This window comes from Zonotrichia leucophrys, chromosome 3, assembly GCF_028769735.1.
Source record: "Zonotrichia leucophrys gambelii isolate GWCS_2022_RI chromosome 3, RI_Zleu_2.0, whole genome shotgun sequence".
In the NCBI taxonomy this organism is placed as follows: domain Eukaryota; kingdom Metazoa; phylum Chordata; class Aves; order Passeriformes; family Passerellidae; genus Zonotrichia; species Zonotrichia leucophrys.
In genome coordinates, this window is record NC_088172.1 from 18852033 (window position 1) to 18875114 (window position 23082).

General features: G+C 37.8%; 1 protein-coding gene across 1 annotated transcript in view; it reads right to left on the reverse strand.

The window, feature by feature from the left end:
- The window catches only part of FAM83B (family with sequence similarity 83 member B), a 44099-nt gene that overhangs the window by 7723 nt on the left and 13294 nt on the right, over nt 1–23082 (reverse strand). The window contains exon 2 of the mRNA XM_064710119.1: nt 5258–5422. Within this exon, the coding sequence (XP_064566189.1) occupies nt 5258–5422 (165 nt within the window). The remainder of the gene's footprint in view (nt 1–5257; nt 5423–23082) is intronic.

Here is a 23082-nt window from a genome sequence, read left to right on the forward strand (position 1 = left end):
TTACATTAAATTCCTGGGAGGTTTAAAAAAAAAATTGTAGTCACTGTAGTCACTCTGTTGCTTTTGTTTACCTTCTCTTCTGTATTTTTCCCCTTGTAGCTTTTCTATCCCTATTCCCTGATTCTAAACTCTTTTCTTCCCTTGGTAGATCATCCATTACCAGCTGGGAACGTGACAAGTGGCAGAGATCATGCTTACCTTTCTCACATAACACTTCCTTTTCCTGCACAGTTCATCCAGCATTCTGCACCAGCTTTAAACCCTCTAATTAAGGTGCCAGGAATGCACGCTTTTATTAATCACCCAAAATCCCAAATCACCCAAACCACATCTGGAATACGGAAACGATGCATTTCACTTGGGATTAGAAACAGTAAGCATACACATACTGAATTACAAACCCCATCTGGTATGAAAGGCTGGGCAGGATGGAACTCCTGCCTGGTTTCATTCTCAGGCTATAGGACTGTCCTAACAGCAGTGTACTCATCACAGCATCATTGCAATCACTCATTTACAAATGGATCTCCTCTCTTGTCCAAGAGTTTAACAGGACACTCAGGAACATTTAAAACATCCAGTGGCTGCAGCTTAAGAATAGCCAACAGTGCTATCCAGTTAAATGACACTCAATGATGAACAAGAAACAAGCTCTAACCTCTTTTCTGTACATTTTCTGTACATTTTCAGTCCAGAGTGTGCCACACAAGCATGATTTAAAATTTTGAAGTATTATTCACCGCTACACATTTATTTTCCTTAGTAAAATTTCTCCAATATCGTAACCAGGTACAGTGAATATACTGGTCTCAAACATTTAATTTCAGCACTTTTTATTTGTAGGCACTGCTTTTATCAGTGTTCCATTACTTGCCCTGTATTTGCTGTCAAGAATATGCACAGACAAGAAAATTGATGTCTACCTAATATTTAGCCTAACAGTTCTAAAGGAAAAATAGTCAAATTTTTCATATTGTTCCTCATTACTTTAATTATTTACTGTCCTGTGCCTCTCTTCTCTAGTACGACAAAACAGGTCATAGAATGATAAGACTATCAGATTGGAAGGGACTTTAAGGATTATCTGATTCTTTGCCAAAGTACAGTCTGGTCAAGATGGCCTAGCATCTGCCCTTGAGTCTTAAAAGTGTGCAGCGTTGAGGAATCCACCACTACCCTGAGGAAATTATTTCAATTATTTTAACAGTGATTGTTCTCACTGTGACAGAGTTTCCTCTTGGAATCTCTCCAGGAGTAATTTTTTCCAAAGACCCTTCATCCTTTCCATGTGACTCCTTGTAAAAAATTAGTCTCTAGCCTCTTTGAAGCCTCTCTTTCATTGCTAGAACACAGTGATCAGGTCTCCCTTTCTCTTCTTAAAGCTGAATAAACTCATATGGCAGCTTCCCAGTCCTTGGATCATTTTTGTGGCCCTTCTGTGGACCTTCTCCAGCCTGTCCACATCTTTTATACATAGTGGGGATGAAAACTGAACGCACTATTCCAAGTGCTGAGCAGAGTGGGACAATGACTTCTTCATCTCTGCTGGCGATGCTGTTGCTGATGCAGCCCAGCATGCTCTGGCTTTCCTGCAGGAGCAGCACACTGCTCACTCACACTGAGCTTGCCACGGGCAGAACCCCAGCTGGTTACATCCCAGCCGGTGCTGCATGCCTGGATTATGCTTCCCCAGGTGCAAGAGTTTATCCTCATGCTTCCTGAACTTCCTAAGGGCCTTGCTAGCCCACTCTTGGAGCTAATCCAGGCCCTCCTGCAGGGTGCCTCTCCCTTCCAAAGTGCCCACTTATTCACCCCATCTGGTATCACCAGCAACCTCTGTCAGGGTACGCTTGATCCTCTCATCCAGATGGCTTATGAGGATATTAAACAGCATTGGGCCCAGAACTGATCCCCGGATGATTCCACTTGTGACAGATTGTCAGTTTAAAAAGTAGCTATTGACCACGTATGTGCTGTACAAATGCCAAATAGTTTTCAAGTCTGCTTCTATTCTGACTTTGAATATGACTCAATGACCGCTCGAGACTTGACTGGAGTCTGGTCCTTATCACAGAAGTTCGCCCACACGTACAACATCATGCTGCGAGTGCCTATTCAATAACCCAATTTGCCTTAGATGTGGAAGTACTGGAAAATTTTTGATGATTTTGGTAACACTAGTGAGAAAAAACAGGCTGCAAGCAGGTCTCAAGAGCAGCTTCTACTGTGTATTTAAACTTGCTTATCTGGGAGTAGATTTCACAGAAGGAAAGTGAAATCAATTAGTGGTTTAATTTTCCCTTTCCCTCAATTCATTAAAAATATTAAGGATTATCAGGTAATAAACAGGTCCTGCCAAACAGCTTCCAAACAGCTACCCTTCTGTAGCAAAGTGATTCTTCATTATTAGCAGAAGAGTAAAAAAAGAGGCTCCTCCAGAGCATAGAACCTCCACTGTCTCACCTCATATCAAATAAAATACCTGTCAGTAGCAGAAAAAAAAATTACTTATTAGTTTCTGAAAAATCACCTGGAAAAAAAAAAACGCTTGAATCTGTAGCAACTCTTCATCTCTCTATGCAAATGAATTGCTAACCAAGTAAGTCAGACCAGGGACAAAGTTAATGAAAGAAGCTTAGGTAGAGGGAAAAAAAAAAAAAAGAAGAAGAAAACAAAAAGAAGCAAGCCAATTAATTACTGAGGACAAATGTAATACAGCCAGAAAATGAATGAAACTAGAAAAGAATAATGGGAAAGTACAGGAAAGGAATTATTCGGGCTTCACTGATGGATGTGATGTCAAGATGAATACTGAGTAAGAAACAACCTACATGAAAAGATGCTGCAGGAAAGACTAAAAATTATTCTAGTAACCCCTGTTTTCCTAGTTTCCTACATGGAATTCACAAAATAACAACAGAATATACGGTCCATCCATTTTTTCAGCTGTATGTTTCAAAAAAGAAGAAAACATGCCCTGAATTTGGAGTCAGACTTCAGATGAGAAAAACTGTCTGCACAGACATTTAATGAAGATTTATGAACAAAATCCTCTTTCTTTTCCATACAGAAGACTACTTAGTTGTAATTGTGAATTAAAAAATACAGTACTGTTCATCACTGCATCTCAGGTTTTTTACTGATTCAAAGGGAGAGAAAAAGAGACAGAGGTGTTGAGTCTGAAACACTTTGCAGAAAACTCATCACAAGTGTAAGGACTAAGAAGCATCATCCATACTCCAACAAGACTGAACCAAATCATGCCAGACAAGAACAAGACCAATGGTGCTGGTGCTACATTTTTAGGAAAAGGAATAGACCCACACAGCTCTGTTCTCTTCTTGTCTTCACTGAATAGAAGGGCAAGACCAGAAGCCAAGAGTACAAAAAGTTGAAGATGTTTATCTTTTTTTCTGAACCTTGAGTAAAGTGAAAAAGGGAAAGGGAGAAAACATCTTCAAAATACTGGCTGTTCTTTCATAGTCACCTGCATTTCCCTTTTATCCTCTAAAAAGGCATAGGAGTTAATATGCAGGAGTAGCAAACTGCTATTCTCAGAGCAACACTCACTGGGAGTAGCCCATGGCTGAGAAGACCATTAATTTGAACAGCTTTATTACAAGCTAAACTGGAAACTCAGCACACAAAAGGATTATTACTTAGCTCTTTGGCATATATCTTTTATTTTCTGATTAAACTCAAAGTATTCTAGGTTAACCCTGAAGAATAAAGATGTATTTTATGTCTCCCACCAAAACCCAGAAATCTATAAAACACAGTGTCACTGAAGAGGCTACATAAAACCTCTCCAATCCCCACTAATCCATACAAAATCCACTCTGACCTATGTATATTAAATTTTCAACCATAATATAAATACCTAAAAGTCTATAAAACTGCCTTAAAAAGAGAACCTTGAATCCAAAGAATGTAAGCTTTTGAAACAACTGTCCATGGAAACAGTTTTCACATCTTGAAAATGCATACGGCATTTTTGAGACATCACTTGAAAGTCACAGTCTTAATCTTTTTTTTTATTTTGGAAGGAAAATGCCCATTCCATATATAGACATAGACCATTTTTGGTAACCTCTATGGCATAATTAACGCAAGTAATCAGCAAATGGTGATATCTCAAGTTCCAGAATATGGAAGTACTGCCAAATACTGACTTCATGAAGGCAATCACTACCAGTGTTTATAAAACACCCCAGTTTTGGTGGCTGTCCCTCAGAAGTTCGCACCACTCTGTGTATCAGGCAACCAGCGACAAAGAAACAAGCATGGAAAGTAGAACGGGAATACTTCTGAGGATGTAAGTCAACACTACAGAATAAAAAAGGGTATAAAACAGAGTTTGCTCCAAACATCTACCAAAAAAAGTCCTCTTTATCCTCACAAATACACCACATCTCTCTCCGATTCCTGGACTGGGTTCTCAGAACAGGTGCTGCTATAAAGAGCTTTTATAATACTCCTGACTGGCATGAATGAAGCTCAACTAGTTACAGAGGCAAGCGATTTCAAATGGAACTATGAGTTAAGGCAGTGCTCAGAACTTTGCAAAAAGACTTTGACAACATCCTTGGAACTTCTTTAGTACTGTCAGCAGTACAGTAAACCAACAAGTATTTATGAAGCACTTACATCAGTTCAGTGCAGCTCATGGTTTATATTCTAATCCCTGATAAACCTTTAGGCAGTGCAGGACATCTCATCAAAATGTAAATGTCATCTTGTAATCTCTCTTACAGGATAGAATTACATATTTAATGTGTAAAAGGAATAGGACAAAGCACAGACATGGAAATATGGATTTTCAGGAAAACACTACAAAAATAAATCTTGGGCCTCCTGAAGTATTTTAATGCAGAACCTTAAAGAAGAAATCATGAAATGAAGTACACAAATTTATCTAAGTCTTATGACTTTATTTGCAACTATAGGATAAAGGATAAAAAGAAGCTTAGTTTTTCAGTATTCCTAAATACACAATAATGGAAAAATATTTTATAAAATATATATGGAAGTGATGATATTCTATGAGATGCTCTTGTTTAGACACCTGAAAAAGATGCTTTAAAAATATATATATATATATGTAGAGAAAGTTCTGCTGAGAGCTTACCTATTTACACCTGGTTTTTAATTTGAAAAATCAGTATTTAACAACCACTCTTCCAACAATAATCACTTTTCAGTGGGCTGTGCAGGAGTAAGTAGTGAATGTTCATGCAAAGGAAGACAGTATGCTTACCCTGAGCCTCTGAACTTGACAGCCTTGCTTCTCTGTCATCTTCAGAAAGTGACTGAAGTTCGATTCATCAAGCAGGATATATACTGCAATCCCTCTAGTGGATGCTTCCACGATTTCTCTAAAAATATCCACATCTGTAAACATATCCATAACAATGGCAATGACCTGAATCAAACAGGAAAGACATAAATTATTGTATTGCATAAATCATATACAGAATTCTTTCACTTGAAAGCTAAGAATGATTGAATTGTGAGTTGTCTTGGTTTTGTCTGGAATCAAGTTGATTTTGTTCCTAATAGATGGTACCATGCTGTGGCTGGGATTTAGCACAAGAATAATGTTAACAACAAACTGATATGGTTGTTGCTAAGTAGTGTTTATCCCAAGTGAAGGACTTATCAATGTTCCATGCTCTGCCAGTGAACAGGTGCATAAGAAACCAGGAGGAAGCACAATTAGGAACAGCTGACCCAAACTGGCCAAGGGGATATTCCACACTGCAGAATGCCATGGTCAGGGGGCAAACTGAGGGGAGTTGGCTGGGAGGGGCCAATCACTGCTCAGGGACTTTATGGACATTGGTCAGTGAGTGGTGAGCAACTGTAACATGCATCACTTGTTTTATTGGGCTTTACCTCTCCCTCTCTCTCTCTTATCCTTTTACTTACAATTACTGTTATAAATACTAATAGTATCCTTTTATTATTGTAATATTTTACTTTCTGTGTAAAAATGTACTTTACTATAAAGTAAATAAGTAAATTTACTTATTCAATTATTAATCTGTTCTTATCTCTACCCACAAGAGTTTACTTCTTTCCAATTCTCCATACCACTAAGGGGGTGAATGAGCAAGTGGGTGTGTGGAACTTTGTTGCTGGCTGGGGTTAAACCATGACATGGGTGTGTGTAGTGACTGGTTTTATGAGGGAAAGGAAATTCAGTAAGGGTTCCCTCCCAGACAGGGAGGGAAAAACAGCAATACAAATGCTGTGGAAAAACATTCAAAATACAATTGCATGATGCATTAAAAAAAATCAAATAAAATTTTTGTACACAAGGCTTCTCAGTCTTTCATCATTTTCTCTAAAGCTAATGGCTCAAGAGCTGGAAGCAGCTAATAAGCAGACACTGAAGAGCTGGAGGCACTCTTACTGGGACAAAATGTCCTCAGCCTGTGAGAGTTTGGCTCAAGAAGATCAGCATGCTGAACACCAGCTACCAACACCCTTGAACCCACAGGAATAAAGCAAGTGCGTCTGATTTGGAAAAGCAATGTCCCTCTAGTGGTATTTTGGATATATATATATAAATGTTGTACTGTTGACATAACTTCAGTAATTTGGGAAGAACTTCTGTTGAAGCGCGAAAGGAAATAAGAGGAAGAACCAGGGTTTGTGTAACTTGTAAAGGTATAATTGTTATCCACTAGTATATTCATGGAAAGTTCCAACGAGATAGATGTCTTAGGTGCAAATTCAAACCAAATAAAACCTTTCACAGATATCAGAGCAGGTTTTACCATTTTCACTAATCTTCAAACTACCTATACATCAACTTTAAAGGTGTAATTGTTAAGTTGCAAGCACTCATCTTATTCTAGACCTGAAATATTTACCTCACACAGGTAAATGCTGTTGCACACAACCAGGTAAAAGTTATGTCTCCAGTCAGTTGCAGAAATTACCATTTTTGAATCCCAACTGCTTAGAACTAAAAGCTTCATTTATGCTGAACATGTAATTAAATCACTAGAAATATAAATGAGAGAAGACTTACATAAAGTAAAAGTAAAATAACAATGAAAACAACTAGAAAAGTAAAAAGACAACTTCCAAATAAGAGAAAAGGAATGAACTTGGCCTCTTCATTACATGTCACCTGGCAATAGAGTCTTCACAAATCCACCAGTCAAAGAGGAACTGAATAGCATCAAAGAATTCCATTCTTTTGAAAACCTTAGGTAACATGCCAATGCACTACCTCATTTCCTTTACTGAGTTTTTGAAAGTAAAACCTAAACGTGTTTTTCTCCAGTACAGAATATGTTTCTTTATCTGAGGACTGAAAACATGAATGTTTATCTTGACTCCAAGGATCTCATCACTTTCACACTACACCTTCTGCTTGGTCTTGTTTCTGAGATACACAGTGTTAACTGAACAAGGCAACCCTATTTATTCATCTGTCTTGTTTTCCTTGTATCTGAGAAGAAAAGTGCCAAGACAGATCAAGTATGGTAGGTAAGGACCAAAAAATAACCTGTTCTCAAATTTGAGTCTGTTTCATTACCTGTTTACCCCTTCCTGTGAACTCCCTAATTTCTTAATAGAATTTTCTTCAGATCCTCAAGAAATGGGTGCGCATTGCATTCTAGGATCAATTTAAATGTAAGAAAAAAAATCCTGAATAGATTCATTAGTGTTGTACACTGATACAAGTACATCCAATTGTGCATTTCCTACAAACCAGAGGTGACTCTTGTTGCATGTCCTCATTAGGCTGCCCATTTACTCTTAGCAACACTCAACACTCTATTAAACACAAACATAATTAGGCTTGGCTGCTGGAGTGCCAAATTTGAACAATGCACACAATACATATATGATACATACAATATGCAAAAAGTCAGTAACAGTGATAAGGTAATTTCTGCATACTGATTTCCATAAACCAAAACAGATGCTTGATCATAAACGATAGATTTTGATTCAGAAAGAGTGGATTCCATAAAGGTCATGGAACAGTCTGGCCTTTAAATGTATTAAACTTCTTTTTTCTTTTTTTTTTTCTCCTTTTAATAGGAGTGTGTGTATATTTCCCCAGTTTCCATATTCTGCAGCAGAAGAGAGTATTGCACATGGGAAAAGACAAAGCAAATATGGTATTCAAGGTTCCACGTTTTGATTAATTAGGGAGACCAAGATTAGGAAATTACTTCAGTGAGGTATTCTATAATGTGTACCTACCTTTAATTAAAGCTGCAAAAACAGCTGCAGGATTAGTTACTTGCTGCATCACTTTGGAAGAAAAGATTTCACTGCTGTGGTTTTACTTTTGTTTTTGCAATTGCAGAGCTAATTTTCAGCCTGGTACTTACAAGAACACAACAGTGGATTCCAGCAAGGAAGAAAAACTGATATAATTCAGACTGCAGAAATACACCAGCAAATTGCCTATTCCATACATCCCATTTCTTTTAGGCATAACAATACTATCCTGAGTCAAGAAAACCTCCTCAAGGCAGAAAGCTATAATGTCATACAGGAGGTTTCCTTACAAACTGCCTTTTTTTTTTCCAAAGCATACTTGTTTTCCACAATGCAAAGATCTTTTTAAAAGGAACCACTCATGCTTTTGAAGCAAATACAGTGGCCTTCCAACCATTCCAGGAAAACTGGATGGGTACAGCAGTTTTTTGATGAAAGCACCAGAATTCTGTGAGAACTTTCCAAACCTTGTCAAACTGATTATCACCCTGATCAAAAATGACCCTCTTTTGGGAACAGCTAAGCAAGCGTGTTACAGGAAGGAGAAAATCGTTGCTAGAGCAGACACTTGCTGTGCATAACATCACACAGCACTGAAATTATGCACAGCAATGGGGAACTACCACCACCTGGGTGGGTATTGGACAGAAAAGCACATTTCAATCATCAACTAAAAGTGAAGACAATTCAGAAACCAGTTTTTATGCCAGTGTTCTTCTCCCAAAATTATCTTTGATTGTCACTGATAGTATTTTTATCTTATCTACCCATTCTTTTTTTTTTTAAGCGATTATTATTTTTAAGCGTAAAATTTGGTTTCAGTGATGTCCTTACAGAACAAGAAAATCTGCTAAAGTCAATAAGCACAAAATTACTCCTAAGGAATCTAACAAAATGCTCAATTTAACTGAAGGCAGCAGTAGAGCCATATGCTATTATCTTTCTTACTGTCTTGACACTAAGACTATGCTTTGCAACAGAAAAGTAAACTCCACACCCTTCTTTAGCATTTAAAAACATGTAAATACAGAGAGGAAAGTATAACTGTGTTGAATAAGACTATTTTTATGCAAATATTCTAAACAATCTTTTTCAGAAAGCTGATTTACTTAATTTGCATGTAAGTGAGTAAAGTACCATTGTAAAGCTCAGTATCTCTAAACTATCATCACTGTACAAATACAGAGTATTCTTTTCATTCTTTCAAAGTTCTTAATCTTCAGTTTCAGTAAGTGACCGACTCCTACAAGAAGTACCAGTGACAAGGTTAATGAAAGACACATATACATTTGTTTGTTGGTTAAAACAAAAAGCTATAGCTGGAATATCCTGCATATCCTTGATAAACAGGAGATTATGTCCATGGTAACATGGCAACAGAGTGGATAACATGACACAGTAAATGGAGGCCAATGTTCAGTTCTGCGGTGCCTGTTATGCTACAGGGTAAGTTACTGCTACTTTGGGCCCATCCATGTGCATTGTATCTGCTTAGATGGTTCTCACCTTCAGAAACTAACTCTATTCAGAGACTTATCCAGAAAGAAGTTGCCAATCCCAACAGTTACACTTATCAATAAACATCGCCTGAGCGTGTCCAGGGGAGGGCCACCAAGAGGGCACTTGCCCTGTGCAGGCCTCATGAAGGAGCTGGCTTGTTCAGCCTGGAGCAAAGACGGCTTCAGGGAATCTTACAGCAGCTCCTGGTACTTTACAGGGAAGTTCTCAAGGGACAAGGTCAGGTTCTTTGCAGTGGTGGCAGGACAGAAGGAATGGTCACACCAAAACAAGAGCAGTTCTGCCTGGATACAGGGAAGCCCCTTATCCCCACAAGGACACCCCAGCAGTACAGCAGGTTGCCCAGAGTGGTCCAGTTTGCATTCTTGGGGGTTTTCAAGCCCCTGGCTGGATAAAGCCCTGGGAAACCTGTTCAGATATTACCACGAGCCATGCTCTAAGGGAGGCTGGGCTGGAGACTTCCAAACTGACCAAAGGCTGCAACTCAATGATTCAGAGATCTTCATTCCCATCATTTTCAAAATGAAAGCAAATTCTGCCATGTTTGGCAGTCATTATAAACTTTGCTGTGAGGCCTAAAGAAAACAAGCAGAGACTATAAAAAGAGAATGTAGAGAAATAAAGGAGTTTTTCTACTTTACTTCTTCCACTTTTGATAAGAAAAAATAAGTGGATTTTAATCTTCATTAGTTTTAGGACATCAAAGTCAACCGTTTTAGTAAGTGTGTGCTGAAATTCAAGCATAAATGTAACAAAAGGCCTTTACTGCTAGCACTCAGTAAGTCTATTTTGTGAACTCTTGACAGTTTCATTATCTCAGCATTACCACTTCTTTCACAAATATGAATTATGATTCTCCAGTTATATATTGCAGTGTGTGTCATTTAACAATTCCTTTGCTATAAACAGTAAAAATACAGGAGTCCTCCACTCAAACTGCTTGCTTAGGGCAGGCTTTACTAGGGACACATACCAATATCAATAACCTAGTAAAGAATAATGCTAAAGACCTACCCTACACTGCAAGAGTATTGATTTCTTGTAACCCACATGCAGCTTACTCTGGGCATTACATGACAAAAATCCATACTGCTGTGCAGCACTTTAAATGTCACCACCCTTTCTCACCCCAAGAACAGAGAACCACATCTCTGACAGAATTATTAATTCTGTTTTCATAGACCTTTCTTTGTTACTCCAGTCCTCTTTTTGCAGATCTCTGTTTTGGGGAGAATCTCCTTGAGGCACAGGCTCAGTGCTGTCTGAGTCTGGCCCTTCCCAGAGAGCAGGCAATTCCAACAGGGCTGTGTGCCATGCTGCTAGAATAGCAGGCAGGCAGCAAATGGACTGCTGAGTTTCTGGCATCAGAAGAGACAAATTTGGTGGTCAATGCAAACAACCTTTCCTCTAGTAAGCTATATAATATGTCCCACAAATTACTGTGGTTCTTTTCTCAATTATATTATGTTGCTTTTTATGGTTGAGGGTTTAGGTCCAGTTAGTTCCTGCAATTCATATTAACAGCTTCCTAATAAATCATCTGTTATCCTTACTTTCTGGCACTGTTGCTCACACCAGAGTGCTTCTAAGACATAAGTTCATTAATTTGGTATTAATTTGCAAAATTGAAGACAGCCCTGAAATGCTTTGCACAACATATCCTTTTATTGCAAAGTCTACTTTGAAACCATTTGTCCTGGATGAATTGCTGAGGTCTCACAATACAGTAACAGACAAGAAGTCTTGCAATAAAGTGCCAAAGTGTAATGTAATGAGGGAAGGCCTTGCTCTGTAAATACAGGCTAATGCAATGATATAAATAGTAATCAACCATCTGAGTATTATCCATTCTCCTACAATTTCTGTGGCAATATAATGGAACAAATACTGAGGTGATTTATACCTATGCAACATTCATGAAATTAATATCACTACTTGTTGCATTGTCCCTACTTGTATTATCATCATAATTGACCTCCTGAGATCTTATTTAATATATTTAATTTGGCTCTGCAGACACAGAGCAATATACCATAACTATGCAGCGTACTTGGAAATGTTCTCCCACTATTGCATTCTTTAAAAGCAATTTAATTAACTACAGGGTGAAGTCTGGCACTTCATTATAACAAGCAGCTACACCACCTCAGAATCAGCTCTCCTAACCCTCACTTATCCTCTTTTCCTCCTCCTGCTCCAAATTAGTTCTACCATTTTTTCTGAGGATAGAAAAACACATGCTCTCAGAACCAAGTACACCTTCTGTTCTGATCACCAAGCCTCATTTTATCATGCCATGTATCACCTACAAAATCTAAGAATTTTAAAGTAAAAACCAAGTGTATGTGGAATAAAAATTAACTTCCAACAGGTACATGAGCAATCCTCAATAACTTAATAGTTTTTCCCTGCAACAGGACATGAGAAAAGCTCAACACCAACACAAAATCATATAAATAAGTTCACTGTACAGAAAACATAAACTAAACTTTTAGCTATCTCCTGCAATACAACAAGAAAAACCAATGCAAACTATTAGAAAAGTATGAAGGCAGGTAACCACATAAAGCAACTATACAAATAATTTTCACAGAATTCACAGGATGACAAGGATGGAAGAGACCTTAAAGACTGAGTCCAACCCATGCCCAAACATCTCACTAAACCATGGCACCAAGTGCCACATCCAGTCTTTTTTTAAACACATCCAGGGATAGTGACTCCACCACCTCCCTGGGCAGACCATTGCAGTACTTTACCTTTCCTTCTGCAAAAAACTTTTTCCTAATATCCAACCTATATTTCCCTTGGTGCAGCTTAAGACTGAGTCCTCTGGTTCTGTCAAGGGTTGCTGCCTGGAGAAAGAGACCAACCCCCTCTGACTACAGCCCCCTTTCAGGGAGTTGTAGAGAGTGATAAGGTCACCCCTGAGTCTCCTTTTCTCCAGACTAAACAACCCCAGCACCCTTTTAAACTGTGCTTACCTGTAGTCCATATGGTATCTGTTCTGTCCAAGAAACACACACAAAAGATGCGCAGTAGAGGAACTTTCTAGCTACCAATAACAGGGGAAAATGTTCTGATTCTATTGGCGAAGAGTAATATGGCAATAAAAATAGGAGCTCTGAGAAAGGACGCAATTTTATTTTGAAAAACACTGGGAAGATCAAATTTTTACAATGAAGAATCTTCTTAAAACTACATGAGAATTCTCCTTTTGCTCAATTTGGGAACTTTTGTATAGCTTAGTATGTCTAAAAAAGCAGATCAGAAGACCAGCATTAGATCTTCGACAGGTGAAACTAAAACCAAAGTAAAGTTTTCTGAAATGGAAATAAGTCTGTTTTCTCTGAAAAGTGAATGTATAGAAGCCTTCTGCATTACCTTTCAGAAAGCTACTGCAGGCCAAGCTAACAAGCCATATATACTCTACCTTAAAGTGACGCCTTGTCTGTCACCTCTTGAATTTCACACAACTGGGAATTTTATTTTGCAAAACCAATGGGAGTGAGCTACCTTAATTCTATAAATGCGATGGTTATCTATGAGTTTGGTAGTTGTTATTATGGCTGAAGGATTAGTAAGAACTCATCGTGAGCTGACCAAATTACAGGAGACACCTCCTCACTCTAGCCAGCAGCAGAGGCAGTAATTCCTCTGAAGCTTTACTTCCACACAGGCAGAACTGAGTGTCAGCAAGTCATGGCAACGAGAAGATAAAAGGGGATATTCCAGGGATTCTTCATGGGGACTTTCCAAAGAGCATTTATAAACCTAATCCTTGGAATGAAGGATCTGCAAAGAAACAGCTGCCGCTCACACCACAGATAAGAAAATATTTACCTAAATGTGCAAAAATCTGTCACGCATCATTAAAACAACAAGTGTTCACAATGCTCAATTTTAACACTTTCCTTCCTGCTTGCAGTGCTCCCATCAACAATTAAAATGCTTTTGGTATTTAGCAAGCAAGTTGTGTTCTGTCACTGAGAACAGAAGCAGGCAGAGGTCCTAGAGAAAAGGACATAAGGCAGCACAGAAAATCCTTGGCAAGATGGAGGGAACACATTTAGGGACCTTCCTCTGCCCTTTCTTCTCTTGCCATTGGTACCACTGCTGTGTTCCCAGAGCCATGTGGTATGCAGCTGGCTGGGTAGCAAGATTCTAATATTTGTATTTAGCCCTTCAGAATGTTCATATTCAGTTGTTATGTTGAGAAGCTGCCAAGCTTTTTCTGAGGAAAGCAGTTCAGAAAGGAAATGCCAGGATTTCTGACGGCCTACGACTCTGCTATACCACAATGGAAATTCATGACAAAAATCAAAGGTACTTCTCTAGCCTCTGGCTTTCTCTATGATGAATTTCAAAGACTTGCTGCTTCAAAAAATACTTTTTTTTATTTAAAAGAGTATTAACAGCTTCAATATGTAGGTTCTCATGGGATCCCTTAATATTTAGTAATGTTTAGGCTACTTGAATTAATATTATAATGTTATACTTTTTATTTTAAATTTCTTTATAAGTAGAAACACTTAATTATTCATGTGTGTATTTAGTGACTGCACAAAAACAAACAATGCACAGCAGTGTGATAAGTCTCAATTATTTTATTTAAAAGTTGCAGTAGTATGAGTTACTACTACAAGGTTAAAAACTCTTTCAATACCTGAAATTATCATCTCACACCTGAGAACAAGGGAAAGGGATACCTCAAATGCAGTGGGGGATAAGGGGAAGGCAAAGGGACAAAAACATTTTTTTAAATGCACTAAAATTGTCCTTCCAAATTACTCCTGCTTAAAAATGCTCCTCATGCCACAGTAAACTAGACTGCACATTAATACTTCTAAGGGCTCTTCCTGTGATTTCTTTCAAGAAATATTAAAATAACTCACTGCTTATCAAAGAGTCAAAGTAAATGTATGAGATTTCAGCTAATCTAGATAACAATTCTACAGAATATTTTGGGGGTTTGTCACTTTTAACAGCACATTTTGGTGGGGTTTCTTAGATTAGGAATGATGTTCCGAGTCAGTCTGCCTTCCCACTGATTTACCTGGGTTTCCTCAAGAGTCCTGTACACATTTTTCAATACTAAACCCCTCTTCCTGAGAGTTTATACATTGAAAAATGCTAGACAATGTATAAAACACCACAATATAAATGAACATTTACAGGCTGTAAACTTTAATCTATAACAAAAGTATTTCTTAAAGTACAGAACTTTGTTGGCATTTGTTAATTAGTCACTTGGAAACAATGAAAGATTCTCTTCATCAAAGGCAGATTTGTAGGAAGAAGAGATGATTCAGGCCAACTTTTCGAGACCAGGAAGCATAATTTTGCTTTTAAATTTGCTTATGCAAGAGCTGTGTACTGTTTGTCATGTTTAAGACCTTAAGAGTAAACTGCCTGAAATCCCTTGCCCTTGCTTACAAGAATAAGTAGGCACAGCAGGAACAACTTGCACAGAAGAGAATCCAAGAAGAAAGGCAGGTATGTAACACAGGAGTGGAAACTACTGACTGACTCCACAGTAGATGCTGGAAAAGAATGGACTTAAATGAAAGTAAGTGTCCCTAAAGCAGGAAACACTTATTTTTGCATTTCTATGCACGTGAAAATTTTGGGGTATCCAAGTCAGCAGACAAATCTGATGTGTTTCAGAGTGGCTTATGATTCAAAGAGATAGACTTTGGAACACCTATATGCAGTATGTTAGGCACAGTCCACATGGATGGCCTAACAACATTTTTAGCAAGTGGAAAAATAAAAGCATACAGTTGAGGAAGACTTGTAGGCCATGTACTGCTAAGTCCACAAGTCTTACACCAGGGTGATCCTGCATCAAGCAAACACAAATTCATGCAAAGACTAATAATTTCTAACATGCAAGGGGGTGCAGCCAAGAGAAAACAAATGTATTTTTGTAGACAGTGCCCAATTTAAAGCAACAACAACAAAAAATCAAAAAAATCCACAAAACAAAACAAAAAAACCCAAAAAACCAAACCAAACAAAAAAAAGTTCAATCGCTAGATATTTCAAATCAGAGAAAGGCTGCAGACCAATGAGCATGATCTGATTATATAACTGACTTTATGACCTTAATATTGAGAAACAAGTCCTAATTATATCATTAATTGTTGAAGGTTAGTCCTCTATAGACACTCAAAACTTCTTCCAGAAGGTAGATTGCATAAGGAACACTGGTAGAAGAAATTGTTTCAGAGATAAATGTAGGAAAAAAAGAGGAATAAAAAAATTGGGAGTCCTTGCAGAAGACGTTGTTGTATGTCCATAGAACCCTCAATGAGCTAGAAGCAATTCTGGTTGAAGACCTCCTCTCGGTTCATGGTCTAGAGAAGGTAATACCAAAGTGAAGAAAGGAAGCCTCAACAGAGGCTCCTGTTAATCTTTGCAAAGTAGTGGCATAATTTCTTTGTCTTTAGGTTAAGAAGGAGCATTACAGTCTACTGCAATAGAGTAATATTTGTTGCAGCTGCAATTAGAAGACCTGGATGGATCACATGCAAGACAGCTAAATAATTTTGCTGTTGGTAATTTTTAATTAAACATTTGAGTATCAGAGAAATAATGCTTATGGCCACAATTCAAGAAACAGGCTGATGACCCAAGCTGGTTGCTCAGCCTGACTTCTGAAAGGAAAACCAACAAAAGAGTAAATTAATACAGAAATGAAGGCTAATCACATATTTAGGGAATGGTAAATGGGAAACCACCTTTTCAAATATTGCTTATTTCATCCTTTTTCAAAATCTAGCTTTTGAATTCAGATTCATCCATGTGACTGAGAGTCAGTAAAAGACACATGAGGTATACACACTTAAGGACTGTTTACTGGCCCAATGTGTAAAGTAGTTGTCCAATGCAAACATTTTGATTGCATGTATTTCTAGCAACTTGTAAGGCTCAATTATATTAAAGATTTTCATACAGTTGTCACAAAAGGGGAAGCAAACCCAGTATAATTCCCAGATTATTATGGCCTATTTCTGTTCCCCTTTCCCTTCCTTCTGTGACTGCCTTCGCCTTACTCCCCTCTTCCTTCCATCTCCCCCCCACTACTTCACTCCCTTATTCTTTCTTTTCCCTTCCTGTCCCTTCTTCCCTCTTTCAACGGAGGAACTCCAAACTGATTTAAATTTGAGACTGAAAAAAACCTGCTATTGGATGCTGAATGTGGGCTTAAAATGGGCTCCTATGCATTTTATACAAGCTTAAAAATACTCCCCTTTTTATTCCACATTTTATGACTATACCCTTATGCTATTCACAACAAAGCTTTTGATTCCTGCTACAACTACTATTTGCTTCAATGCTACTAATTTCAAGTTCTGTGGATGTACCTAAATATGTTTAAGGAGGTCAACTCAAGCAGTAATATGGTTAGAATAAACCAGAAAAATACAGAACGCAGGCGTTTAAAATTACTGGTCACAGGTCAGTGATGGGTCAGTATTAAGGAAAGCCAGTGATCCTCTGGTATAAATAAGAGAGGATGAATAATGAAAAGCTTCTGCAAGGTTTAGCTCTGCCAGATTCTCTGTTCACCTTCAAAATGTTTCCAGTTTAGCTACATGACATAGTAAAATGCATTTATAAGTAAAAATAGAATGACTGGACAACACCTGTAGTAACATTTATGTTGCAAAAAAGACAACAGCAATTATGTCATATCACTATTCTGAAACATATACCACAGATAAAATGTAAGCCTGCAGAAGTCCATATGGCACGCAGTTATATCTGAATGCCAGTAAACAACTTAATCAGATGATTTAAACTATTTGCTTTTTTAAACATGCTGCCAATTGAGCAGGAACCTTCCCTGATACTCATGAGAAGCAGATTACACCACCTGCTCATAGAGCAGCCACAGCTCCTTGTGCAACATATTGCTAATGACTGTATGCTGGCAGACTGCATTTCAATTTCACCTATTTAAGACAGGTTTTGAAACTAATTAATTAATTGTTGTCTGCAAATCATGTTCAGGTCCTCAGGTGAAATCCATTACCCTGGCATGCCAGGTTATTTATTACAGATTAAATGAAAAAGGAAAAAAATAATTGCAGACTAGTCTGAAAGCATCAACAGAATGTCCTAAAGATAAGAAAAGATTAGTCTTGTTAATAAGTAATTATGTGCAGCTTTTCAGGAAGAAAACAGATTTAAATTTTTATGCACAATAACATATGGAGCAAGATGTATGAAGTAGTAGGGAAGCAATTATAAAACCCTGCTCAAACCTCCCGTGAAGCAAACTGAAATGAAGAAGATAAGTAATGCTGCAATTCTTGTATCCCCAGCGGAGTGAATTGTGAATTGGAACTAAACAAGGTACTAAATAGAATTTAATTTCTGATCAAATGCAGCACTTAAAAACTAAAACAATAAAATAATTACAAGTAAAATTAGTATTAGAGAGTTATGATTTCAGTGCCAATGTTATGCTTTAAAAACACTGTATTTATAAAAATTATTTCAATTTTTAAATCCTTTTAAAGCTTTTTAAGTGAAACCTGAATTCTTGTTTGAGCATGAATCCTGCACAGGTAGTGAAGTATTTGAGGGAGTTGCAAGTCAAGGGATAAGAAATGGAAAAAAAAAGACACAACTGGCAAAATTTTGAAGAAAAACTTCTTTCTTATTTGTTTCTGTCAGGCAAAACTGATCTTTTGCCTCTGTGTGAGCTGGCTTTTGAATAACCATCTCTGTCAAGCAAGAAGCAATACAGCTTTACAGTTATCTTGGTGACACTATTATTTTGAAAATGCAGTTAGCATCAGCTTTCACTGATCTGCACAGCTCTTCCATAAGACCACACAAGTATTAATTCATCACTTGCAATTTGATACTACAATTGTGCAAAGCCAGAGGAAAGATTATTTGATCCTTTTGGTAAAAGTCTGGTCAGGTATATATAATACTCCATCTTTGCTATCTAATATTCTTTCCAATTAAATGTAAAAATTTATTTTTGATGGTTACAAGTTTATTAAGTGTATTCATAATGTTTTCTCAAATCAGAGCCCTAGGCCACTTCAAGGACACATCTGGGAAGGAGCAGACACACAGCCAGGCTGCAAGATTTCCTTCCACGACCCAGATTCCATCTGCCTCAGCCACAGATGGGCACCATGGTCTGCTCCTCTCATTTTTCTCATTCTCACAAGGATAGGATGCATAATGAAGCACTCAATTCAAGAATCATTAAAATGAACAATTATTCAAATAAATGAGTTATCACTGTGCAAGTAACAGAACCCTTTATACTCAATTGAGCTAGTGACCAAGGTAATGGCAATTTAAAAGGCTTTTTAAGGAAAAAGAGAAACATGTTATGACAAGTCTTCCAATGTACAGCTCCATGTGTGTGAGAGCATTCCCATTTCTACAAAATATTCCTCCTACTGTGCATTGCATGCCAGTTCACACACACACACCTAACCTCCGCTTGGGTAATGATAATCAGAGATCTAATCAGGAAGCCTGCTGAACATCAGCAAGAAATGCAAAACTCCTGCTACAGCAAGGTAGTATTCTCCAAAACATCACAGCAGATACCTGAATTTAAGAATGGAGGAAGAAGAAAATCAGTCTCAGGGGTACCTACTGCAGCTCTTCAGCACCTTTCTTTGCAAGATTTGCGCTCTATTTGTGCCAATGAATCCTTTGTAGCCACAAAACATTCCTGCATTGAATATCTATGTACCTCAAGGGTATATAAGTTAAGAAATATGAGGGGCAGAGAGGAAAATTCACTTTTTTGCCATCAAAAGTGGAACCTTCTAATAATAAGGAGTGAAACAGAAATACCACTGACCAAACCACCCATGGATTTACAATAAGCCATGTTCTATTGGCAAATTTGGTCTGCTGGAAAATGTGCCAAGCATGCTAATTGCTATACTTATATGAGTTAACTCATATATTTATATGAGATAACTTCAGTTGTTTGAAGTAAGGATGGAGGTGAGAACATGCAATATACATCTGTGGCGGAGAGGTGAACATTTTATTCCAAGCACACTTTGCCAAGTGTTGTTTTTCAATGCAAAGCAGTGCCTTTCAAATAAATATTTCTTATTACAAAGTACCTCTCAGGTCTCAGGAAACATGTTCCCTTGAGTAATCTGCCCACTCCAAGAAAGCCTCTTCCCATCCAGACTGCTTTGCTCCCTGTGCCTGTGTGCATGCATGGAATCCACGTTTTCTGTAGCATTGTGCACACATTCTCCCTGTGCACGTGTGCACACACGCTGACTGAAAAAAAACCATTTTACTATTTGCCTGTTTCCTTTAGATAAAAAGTTTCAAACCAGTACTGTATTGACAAAAGAAAAAAAGAACAATCATTTCAGATGTAAGAACAGGACAGTTTTTATCCTTTTTTCTTTCTCACTTAAAAAGGTGTACACCTTTTCCTGCTCTTCAGAGGTAATTCTCACTGTAATTCTGAATCTGTTTTCAGATATTGGTACAGTGTGCACTCACTTAAGAAGTACAGCTGACAGGAGGGAATTTTCAGTTATTATAATTTTTGGTTTACTGTGACTAGCAGGTGGTAACTCCAATCTCTTTTCAATATTAGATGTGCAATATACATAATTTTCACTAACACAGGGACAATTTTTGCAATGAAACAAGAGTCAGGTATGCAAAGGTGAGACTTTCATGACATTTCTGTGGGTGACTGAGCATTTGCTGAAATGCAACCTAAATTAGAAACACTATTTCAAGTGAACAACAAAAAAGTTATTATCTTGTTTCTCATGCACAGAGGGACATTGTGAAATAAATAACATCAGAAGATGGGCAGATAATGGGGAAGCAAACAACTCTGTTTCATATGTGGATATCACTGAAATATTTCTGCTTGAATGCTCTAAAGGAAACAATCTCATGCACAAAACAAATACACAAGAGCTTAATGCAAAATATAAAGTTTTAAACCATAGGAAGCAACTGAAAAAGGTAGATACCAGCAAAAACCCTTGTAACTGTTCCCTACCCCTAGCACAAGGTATGCCAAACTATCTATATGTCTCCACAAATCACTCTGAGATTATATTCATATTTATAACTGAGGAGTCTGCGTTCTACAAGGAATTTGTATACAAGTCTTCCAAGTCCTAGACCAATGTATTTAATAATAATTTTTTTATAGTCAATAAAAATAAAAACATAAAAAACCCACCATATTTTTTAAAGGATGTAAAAGACCTTTGAATTGAGACAAATGCAGGCAACTAGAAAAACATGTAAATCACTCCCATTTTATCCAGTTCAAGAAGATATTAGCATAGAAATATATTTTTAGTAGCATAATGTTATTTACAACCTCCCGAATCATCCCTGGAGCAACTAAAAAACCAGAAACTTACTGAAATCTTTTTCTACTACTTCTCTGTTGTAAAAGACTCCAGAAGAATTACCAGAAAAAATAAGCATATTTTTTAATTCCTTTTAACACTCAAATGCACACAGAAAGCTTTTCTCCTCTGTAAAGTGCAAACCATTCCATAAATGCAGGAATAACATATTGCATCTATTTTTATCTGGGAATCTGAACAGGGTGTGTGTGTGTGCGTGTCCTGTGCAGGGACACCTGAGTCAGCCCATTGCTAATGATCTCTGCCACCGGAACAGTCTGGTCACGCTAAGGGGATGCTCCAAGGAGGGGAGGACACCCTGCTCCCTGAGCGCCCTTGTGCACTGATCCCTGCTGCGAGAGCAGCTTCTCAGGGACTGTGGAGAGGCTGAGCATCCCAAGGTCCCCGTGAGAGCAACTCCTGCAGCTACAGATCAGCCCGAGCCTCACCTCAGCCTCCAGTCCTGCGTTTAGAATTCTCTGCACCTTCTCTTTTGGCTGGCTGTCACGTTGAGTGATGAGATACACAAGCAGAAAGCTCAAGCAGGCTTCATCTGCGTTTGCAACCTGGGTTTCCTCAAGTAAATGCCATCATTTAGAGAAAAGTGATTGTCCAAAAAAACCCCTTATCTCCCGGGCAATTATGAATTAGTTACCCAGAAGTGTTGACAGTAAGACTAGCACCCACCTGTTTTAAGGTCAGATTCACTCCTACTATCAGCTCTTTGAGGATGCAACACTGTCAGACTTCTGTTGTGCAGGGAGTCAGATGTCATTATCATTACAGTCCCTTCTGACATCAAAACCTGTGCATCTCTCTGTTTTATCAGCCTCTGCTGAATTCACAGTCCAGAAATGGCTGCAAAGACGAACAAGGAGCGCCCAAACAAGGTACGAGTTCTCAAAGGCTACAAACACTGATCACAGGCTCACGTTTACCCAGCTCTTTCTTAAAACAACTCCCAGTAAAATCACTTAGAAAATCGTATCTGAAAAGGAAAGGAATGACAAGGCTCATGAAGAGGACACATGAACACAGTAAAAGCAGGGGTATATAATCAAGAAGAACAGAAGACTGCTTTATATGAAAAAATAGCATTCAGTAAAATACCAGAATAACTGCTAGTCTTGGGGGAAAATCATGACTCTGTGAATTGAGTTCAAAACTAAAGGCCTGCCACTGGGATTTTGAGGAGAATGAACCTGGAGTATAGGAATTACAATGCAAAGAGCCTCACTTCAAATTCCCAGGCACAGAGAACCCAAAGCATGCCTAAAAAACACCAAGGAAGCAAAAACTGCTGATTCTGTGAAACATCCAGGAATATTTTACAACTCAAAAACAAATGAAACGTTTTAATTGGGATTTTCTCAGTTTTGTGGCTTTGAAGAAATTTGAGAATGGAAGGAAAAAGGACTGTACAGTTTATTACCATTAAAATCCTTCCTGGACAACCTGTTGACCTTCAAGAGCCAACCATGACTTTGAAAGTAATTAAACTGTCCGATGTGAAATACCATTCTCAATTTTCATAATGCATTAATTTAGTTAACTATGTTCATAATTACAATGAAAGATTTTTGGCACACATCATATTCACAGGTGTTTTGCATTTCAGCTTATGGCACTGCTGACAGCAAGTTTTTCAATGAAATTCCATTGTGTGTGTGTGTCTGTGTGCATTTATTATATGAATATTTTGTAACCTGTTAATACAGATTATTTAAAAATATTTAATGTCACTTCTTACTTTTTTTTTTCAACAGGTAAGGGGATTTCTCTTATTCCATTTATATATTTTATACGCATAAAATTGATCAAAATAGGATGCTTTGCATTTTTATTGTTTCATACCAAAATCCAATTTAGAGCCACAGATCAGCAATTTAAAAACAAATCCATAATAGTTCAATGC